Below are 9019 nucleotides of genomic sequence, written 5' to 3'. Positions count from 1 at the left end.
CATGTGGTTCTGTGTGGCAGTTCTGGAAGACTATGTCACTCACTAGCTAAGGAGATGGACTTCTCACATGTGGTTCTGTGTGGCAGTTCTCTTCACTTCTTTTCCTGCTTCCCCTCTCGCGACGTCTGGTGGAACAGAAACAAATTCAGTATGTAGAGTAGCCCCAAAGTGTGTTTTAAAAATCAGTCTTGCTGATTTACTTAGCACGTCTCGTTGTCCCACAGGCCTAACTCACAGTGCTATTGTGCCAGTGGGGCAGCTGGAATAGTGAACCCTTATAACTAACCCTCTTCAGACTATGGTGCCTCAAATGACATCATTCTGCATTATCCAAAAACTAAAATTATTTTTCTAAGCTAATGCATTGAAAAAATTTTAATTGTCTTGTTGTAATTTTTTTTTAAAAAGTACTGTTATGTTCCTTGAAGGAAAAAATACCATTACATGAGAAGTCACAAAATAACAAAATACAGGAAAGTTAAGTTAGTTATACTTAATATATGTTAACTTACCCAGCCTGAAGCACTTGTGGCAAGTGATTGCTTAAATATAAAAGCAGTGTGAAAATGCTCTGCCATGCTCTGTGGACAGGCTCGTGGAGAAGATGGAAATGGGGGAGACTACATCGTCTTCGGAATGGTCCTCTTTCTGTGGGAACACGTACCAGCGTGGTCAGTGGTACTGTTTTTCCGGGCACAGAGATTAAACCAGAACCTGGTAAGATATCATAATATCCCCCAATGCTCAATCTCATTTTTTTAAAAGCATGGAATATTTATCCTGAGTTTCTGCTTTTAGTAAGTCTGAGACTAAAACTCCCAGATTCTCGTCTCTGGCCTTTACCCAGTCTCTAACGCTGCGTCCACAGGCACCGGCTGGCATGGTGAGCAGCCACAGCTACAGCTCCAGAGCTTTCTTTTTCGACAATCCAAGACGGTATGACAGTGATGACGACTTGCCAAGGCTGGGGAGCTCACGAGAAGGAAGGTAGATGTAACTAGTCCCTTAGGCTGGGTTAGCATTGAAATAGTTTGCAAAAACAACTCTGAGCTTTAAACCACCCATTAAACAGGTGATTTGGCAGAGCATGTCGATAAATATGATCATGAACTGCTTAACCTATTGGGGCTTAGCCATATGGTACAACGTGCTCTGTAAACAACTGTCAGCTGACCTGAAGCCAGTATATCACCCTTTCTGAAAAAATGTTCAAGTGGGATCATCTCATCTCAGGACCCCGTCTCAGTCAAAGTGAAAGCATGCAGTCCCAGGCAGGGAAGGGTTGCCGGACACTGTATGTTTGCCTCCTTGTTCCCGGTGCAGTTCCAGGTCAGAAAAGAAAAGGCTTCCTGCGCCCCCATAGTTCAGAACCATCAGAAAGAAAGCCTTTTCATACACCAACAGGACTCTTCCAGCCTGATCCCTTCTAAGTAACCCTGACTTCACCTGGACAAGTCCTGTGAAGTCATCTGTGGAGTAGGATGGTAACACAGTCTGGGCTTGAGATGAGGAGTAAAGGGATACATACATACATACAGATGTGTGGAGCAAAGCATAGCACATAGAGCATATTATTATTGTCAGGTGCATTCTGTTTCTTCTGTGATATGTGTTACAAGGCAGAGATATCAGATAGAAGCCATTAAATTGTGTAGAAAGCCTGTGTTTTGCACATTTAAATATATTTCTGTGTTGTGAAATTCTTTGGAAATGTTAAAAGTGCCAGTGTGGCTTCTTCTAACCACAGCCCTCCGGCTTCTTTGCCTTACTTTTTTGCTATTGCAGTTTATCAAACTCGCAAAGTTTGGGCTGGTATGGCACCATGACTGGGTGTGGCAGCGGCACGTACACAGTGACCCCGCCGCTGAATGGCCCTGTGACAGACACTGCTCCCTTGCTCTTCACATGCAGTAACCTGGATCTGAGGAGTCACCATCGATTCTACGTGACTCCACAGAACTGAGGGCTTTCCCGCAACAGGCATCTCGAGCTGTTTTCATGGATGTGTGTACGTGTACTCGGCATCTTTAAAAGCATCTACATCAACATTGCGTCATCTACTGCAACTAGCAAAATCTGGAAATCCAGCTGTGTTTCGTGGAGAGCCTCAAAACACAGCTGTTTGTTTTAACCTCGGCATAGTGAAATTCGAAGTTCGGAGGAGAGAGAGAGAGATTAGATGCTAAGGTACTTGATGACCTCAGAACCTCCTAACTTTGAGTGTACAACGCACATTTGCGTATTTGCACTTTTACCTGTGTTCAGAAAGAATACTTTGCAGTCCCCAAAGCCACGCTCAAGTATTGAGTATTCACACCTGAATATTATTGTACACCAGTTCAGAAGGCAGTTTTTCCACAAAAAATCAAAACCTAGAAATTCAGAGGTGTACTCTCCATGGAATCTTTACCCAACTTCAGCTTTAGAGTGTGATCAGTGCACAGAGTTAAGGCTTAAAAATGTATCATTCCTTTTAAAAACATGTAACATTGAAGACAGTTTTTAAAGCATGTTTTGAAAACAATTTTGATTAAATTACTCCATTATTTTAAACAAGTGATAGTAGAAACCCTTCAGTGGTGCTGCTGGCTGGTAGTGTTCTTAACACTGAGCCAGTGGAGACTGTGTGGCTTTGAGCAGGACTGGTCAAGTGGCTATTCTGTATGACTAAGGCAAGTAGCAGTTTAAGCATGATTCTTCCAGAAGCAATGGTGACTTTTGCATAGGGGGTTTCAGTAGAACTTCTTGGGACTAACAAACAAGCTTACAGATGCACTTAGGGATTGTTCATTTTAAAAAGTGCTAAGTTAAAAACAGTATGTTTTCAAAACGTATTCAATTTATCTGAAAGGAGATGGAACAAATCCCACCTACTGGGTCATGATTGTCCTCAGGTAAATTAAATCATGAGACATTTTGCAGTGAGCTAAAGTGCAATACTTTATAAAATGTGTAATCCTGCCTTTATTTTTCACATTTTATACCTTGTATATGGGCTAAGCCAAATTAAATTAATTCCAATCAATTCCAGTACTGGATTAATAAGCAAACAAGAGAAGTGTAGAGGTTAACAACATTGGGATAGTTTAGGACTTCATTTAAACTGTTTTAAATATGCTACTGTAAGCAGTGTGCTTGAGTGCACTCAAGCCCACACACACAACAGTAGGCAAAGACAACACAATTTTAAAATGCACTTTCTACCTGTGTTTCTATGGGAAGCAGATGCTGAATACCTCAGATTCCAAGGGGACAGGCAGCATAGGTTTCACGCAGATAAAGATGACCCCACACAGCATCTACCAGCTGCTCTGGAACTGGGCGAACACAGCTGCCCTCTTTTGTCTACTGACTAGAAACTGTCTTATTTGTACTCATACCTAAAATCTTTCAGCTTTTTAACAACTAATGCAGCAACTTCACAAAAATATATATGAATCTTTAAGAACGTTGTTAATCCTTTCTATCTTTTGAGAGGATGGTATAAAGCCAAATACTTTTCTTCTTTTTATGAACAACTGATTTTAAATTCAATCTGAAGCATACTTATACACAGCGTTTGTTTGTAAGTTCTTACTGTAACAAATGATTTCAACTTTTATAGTGTAGAAGTTAGCCTTGGTACTATGACAACAACCTAACAATAGTCTACAACTGTGGATTTCTTTTCAGTTTGATTTTTCAGAATACCAGTTTATTTTGATGATGTTAGGTATCTAACTCTATTGTTTTTGTTTGATAATTTTTTTCTAGTTAAGCTTCTCTACACAAACATCCTGGTTGACAAAGTAAACAAAGATTACATAAACTCTTCAGATAAAGAATCTCAATTCTTCTTGCTGCACTGGTTGACTATGCTGAATTTGAGATTTATTAGTTATATTTATCACTGACTCAAGTACCTAAATTCTCTTTTTTTGGTTTTTGGAGACAGGGTTTCTCTGTGGCTTTGGAGCCTGTCCTGGGACTAGCTCTTGTAGACCAGGTTTTTTTTTTTTTTTTAAAGAGTCTATGTAGTCCTGGCTGTCCTGGAACTCACTGTGTAGACCAGGCTGGCCCTGCCTCAACCTTCTAAGTGCTGGGATTAAAGGTTTGCGCCACCACACCTGGCCTATAAAGTACCTAAATTCTTAACGTTTGTCTGCTATACATCTCACAGTACATCACCAAAGAAGAAATCTGCCCGTTTGCTTAAAAATTCGAAAGCACTAGCAGCACTTTAAGTCTGTTCTCAGAGGGAGCTGTTCATTAAAGGGCTACCGTTCCTGTCCACCTGCCCTGAAGCACATGACAACCCCAGCCCTTCCTCACAATCATTGATTAGAAAGTTGAAATTCATTGCTTAAGTGTATTAATTCTACAGTGATTAGAAATATTTGTCCTTATTGTTTATTTCATTTGGGTTGCTATTAATTTTGAAACTCTTAACCATCTATTGTAGCTGACTGTAGTTTTATGGACAATGTAATTTATAGCTGAAGTGGCTTTTTTATGCGTAATAGCCTTTTTATTGTTTAATGGTGTTTCTCAGCTATACAGTCAGTGTCAAACTGGTTGCAAAAGTATAGCTGAGGCCAATGAATGTATTTGTTGTTTCACTAAATTATAATAAAACACTACTGTTAATGAATGTGCTTTTATTTGGAGGCGTGCTTTCTTAATATCCCTTAATGGAATTCATTCACTTTCTTTCAAAAATCTCACTACAAGTGGAATTTGCTTTTAGTGAATAATGAATACATCTGGATCACAACACATATTTCAGCCTGTTTGAAATAAAGTACCATGTTCTTAAATGGTAGTGTCATTAGGTAGACATTTATTCAAATGCTAAGCTAAGAAAAATCCTCACAAAAGTGACATTTCCCTCCTGAGAATCTTACAGTTAGTCTAGTCTACAATCTAAGCTAGTCTTCCATCAAGAAGCTCCTATGATATCGCTTCCTCCCTCAAACTTGTCCCAAAGTAGACACCATTCATGAATGACCAAAGACCACACCAGAGGTTAAATTATTTTCATCTTTATTGCCACCCTAAGTCTACTGACCCTTGCTGTAAGCAAAGACAGTGAGGTACAGCTGTCACTGTGAAGCAGTTAATTCAACAAACATTTACTAAATGCTCATATGCCAAACATTATGCTATAGAGATGCCAAAATTAATAGTTTCTTTCCTGCCCCTAAGGAGCTCACATTCTAGTAAAGGACACTTTAAAAAATAAAATAAAACATACAGTACAATAAGTGATTCAGTAGAGGTAGGTTGCAATTACAGTGGTGACCACAGGGAGGAGACAGGTGTAGTTTCAAAGAGAATTTCAAGAATGCATGGAATTTCCCAGATTGGAAAGCCTGGGTTTCTCAATGCAAATGAGAAACCCAGGTGTCTACCAAGGTCTGGAGCAAGATCCAACTCTGGACTTTTGAAAACCTTTTAACACTTTTATCGGAACAGAGTGGCAAACACCAAGAAGAAGAGCTTGGACACCAAGTAAAGGCTCTCACCACAAAGCTCATAAAATTGCCAGTGGGTATTAGGCTGAATGCTTCTAGCGGGATCTGGTAATATGGACCAACAACAGAGATGAGGAAACAGACTTTGTTAGTTCTTTGGATAACAGTAACAAATATGACAGAGAATGGAAGGTGGGAAGAAAATCAGCAGAACTCAAGACACCAACAGTAGGAAGAGGAATGAGCTGGAAGCCTTGTACGGAACAATGGTTGTGAAGTTAACCAAATAAGGAGCAGACACACAGTAGGTTTGTGTGTTTCAGAAGAGACAGTGGGATAACCAAGTGAGTCCAGAAGGAAAAGGGACTGAGAAGTCTAAGCTAAAATCTGTTGGGCATCACTGGATGGAAAGAATCCCAAGAGTGAAGCACAGTGACTGAGACAAGAAGTCTGAGGAGTGACATGTAGGTTAAATGAGGGGACCAGAGGAAAGACATCCAGGAAAGAACCATTTACAAGGATACATAGTTACTGGGACTTTAAGGAAGGGATTGTCAAGAGGGTCAAGTGCAGGAAGTTCAAATCAAGAAATGACTTGTTAACAGTTGCTAGACATCATTTGTAAGGACTGAGTTCACAGGGCAAATCGAGTGGGAGGCAGTAAGTGGAAGCAGCAAGAACAAGAACGGGTGATGAAATACCCTTGTATATGCTGATCACTTAGTTACAAGTCCCCAAGAAAATGGACTTTCATTTGCTTCCCTATTCAAAAGAAGGGGAAAATGAGAAAGGAAAATAGGACACATTGCTAAACATAGTTATATGACCATTCATTTAAAGTATACTAAATACATACTTACACATTCAGTCAACGAATACTAGACACCAACTATAAACCTGGCACTGAACCAAGTCTTAGAGACAGAGAAGATACAAGCAGTGTAAAGTGACATTTCTAAACCATACATATATAAATCTTGCTTCTCTTATGTGACATCTCAACCTATCCTAACTGCTCAGACATTATATACGATATAAAAGGGGCATAACTTTGAGGTATACAGCATTTATAATTTATAATTGCTATGTGATGTAAATTCTTAAGCCACTTCAAATATTGTTCTTAGTGAAAAGCTTCCACTAATGAAAACCTATCAAAATTATAGTTCCATTTTATGGAGGCAAAAGAAATCAGTTTCATGAATTAAAAACATGAATTATATACCCTATGATTACATGGGTCAAAAAAAGGCAACAACACTCAAACTTTAGGTGATTAGGACATGATATGTTTCTTTATTTTAAGGCTTCTACTAGTTTAGCAAAGATTTATAAGGTTTGGTTTTCCCTAAAAAAAAAAACAAAAAAAAATCATTTTTAGGAAATAACTGCACATCACACGGAAGTATTTTGGATTAACACATGATGTCCATGACTAGTTCTCAAACAATAAATAAAAAACAGGATACCGACGTCTACACAGAAGATAGAGCAGGGCCTGAGGACACAGCTGGGGGTGGGGAGGGCTAGCCTAGCATGCCTGAGGTCCTGGATCAGTCCCCAGTGTGGGACGAGATGAGCAGTCACAACACATGTCAACTATCTATCAATTTGAGTAAAACAGATTTTTTTGTACTGTTTTTGAAACTTTTCTGTAAATCTGAAATTATATAAAAATAAAGTTTTCCCCAAAATTTACTATTAGGGGAAGTATTATGAGAATAAATATATAATCTATTCATCTTTCTACAATGTTCAGAAATCTCCTGTGCCTTTGAGTTGTTCTACTTCTCTACGGACAATCAAAATAGCTATATAACTCTAAAAGGAATGTTTCATACCAGTGTATTTTAGGGTTGCCAGGAAAACACAGGCCTCCCAGTTAAACCTGAACTTAAAACAAATTAATCAACTTTAGTATAAATACGGCCCTAATACTGCATACAACATACACTTAAGAGAAAACTAGTTGCTTATCTAAAATTCAAATCTAACTGGGAATTCAGTATTTTCTTTGCAAATGAGGCAAATGAAAATTCATCGTGTTTTTAGGCTGACAATAGGTTATTGGTGAGCCTCTTAGAATTTTACAAACACTTGTCACAGCTACCTTAGCTTTATTTTTATCACATCTTCTTAAATACAGCTCTAGCTCGAGAGGCTAAAGACATCATTCACCTACCTTTATCTTATGGGAATTTGGTGATCTTACCTTTGTCTAGTACTAAAATTTGTACATTATCAAAATACTACTTTTATTCACAATAATATTAAACATGAACACAATTTTTAAAAATGTCATTTACTTAAAACAATGTATTTCTCCTTTTACAAAAACAGCTTTATAGAAACATTTGGCTTGAGAGGGCCACTGCAGTCAGGCTGCTCGGAGAGATTCAGCTCTTTGGCCTCCCATGTCCAGAAACAGGCACGTTCCAACCTGTCCTCCTCAGTGGACATTCTGCAACAGGTGCCTGAAGTTCTCTAATTCTCTCACGCTTGTAGAAATCCTGTAACCAAGAAACACTTCACTTAAGAACACTTTCAAAAATTTTCTGTGATTTTTCATTTTTAGAGTATATAAAAAGTTTAAAATAGTTAATTCAATCATTTGAAAGGTACATAAATCTACTAAGCAAACCTAAGATAATATTATCAAAATACAAGCTAACTTTTATTTATTTTTTTTTTTATAAATTTTTTTAATGGCTGGAGAGACAGCCGTGGGTGCTGGGAACCGAACTCTTTATATTTATGGTTGTGAGCCTAGCCTTTAACGGCTGAGCCATCTCTCCAGCCCCTTTTTTTATATTTATGGTTGTGAGCCTAGCCTTTAACGGCTGAGCCATCTCTCCAGCCCCCAAGCTAACTTTTAATACTGGAGTATTAAAATATATACATATGAAATTACACAGATGTATATTTTAAATATCCAGAGCTACATTAAAGTATTTAAAGCACATCAGTATTTAGTATGTAATACTTAAGTATATAAGTACAAAATACTTAGATATTTTAGTTATTCATTAATGTATTTGTATACATTATAATGTTATTTGTATCACATACACAGTATAAATATGGAAATGTAGAAACATTAAAATAAGTATTTAAATATCCAGAAATATAAGAATGCAATAATATACCTTTATTTACTACTAAATGTACAAAAATCAAAGCTATTGATCATTATAATAAAGATTGAGAAAAACCAATTTTGACCCAAATGTTTTCACCAATTTTCATATAAAGTAAAATCTGTTCTGTATTATATTTCTGCACGTTCCCTTTCACATGCACTTCAGCTCTGCTCTCCACTACAATAAAAGTAAAACACACGATTGCATTGTACACTCAAGATCCTAAGTGCTAGAGAATTTTTAAAGGCAATTATTTCAATCCTAAAACATTTGATTTTTTATTTTATTCGTGGTTTTTTTTTTGTTTTGTTTTTTTTGGTTTTTCAAGACAGGGTTTCTCTGTGGTTTTTGGAGCCTGTCCTGGAACTAGCTCTTGTAGACCAGGCTGGTCTCGAACTCACAGAGATCCGCCTGCCTCTGCCTCCC

The 9019-nt window shown here is 37.8% G+C and overlaps 2 protein-coding genes across 2 annotated transcripts in view; one reads left to right on the top strand and one right to left on the bottom strand.

The window, feature by feature from the left end:
* Gpr137c (G protein-coupled receptor 137C) overlaps window positions 1-1963 on the top strand; it is a 63573-nt gene extending 61610 nt beyond the window's left edge. The window contains exons 5-7 of the mRNA XM_005355388.3: window positions 592-717; window positions 869-987; window positions 1786-1963. Of these exons, the coding sequence (XP_005355445.1) occupies window positions 592-717; window positions 869-987; window positions 1786-1963 (423 nt within the window). The remainder of the gene's footprint in view (window positions 1-591; window positions 718-868; window positions 988-1785) is intronic.
* A 3042-nt stretch (window positions 1964-5005) lies between these two features.
* Ero1a (endoplasmic reticulum oxidoreductase 1 alpha) overlaps window positions 5006-9019 on the bottom strand; it is a 44396-nt gene continuing 40382 nt past the window's right edge. Inside the window, exon 16 of the mRNA XM_005355387.2 lies at window positions 5006-7963. Coding sequence (XP_005355444.1) covers window positions 7903-7963 — 61 coding nt within the window. The 3' untranslated portion in view covers window positions 5006-7902. The remainder of the gene's footprint in view (window positions 7964-9019) is intronic.

The sequence above is a fragment of the Microtus ochrogaster genome, chromosome 17 (genome assembly GCF_000317375.1).
Source record: "Microtus ochrogaster isolate Prairie Vole_2 chromosome 17, MicOch1.0, whole genome shotgun sequence".
NCBI classification, from domain to species: domain Eukaryota; kingdom Metazoa; phylum Chordata; class Mammalia; order Rodentia; family Cricetidae; genus Microtus; species Microtus ochrogaster.
Note: the sequence above shows the minus strand (reverse complement) of the source record. Positions and strands in the feature narration are given on the sequence as shown.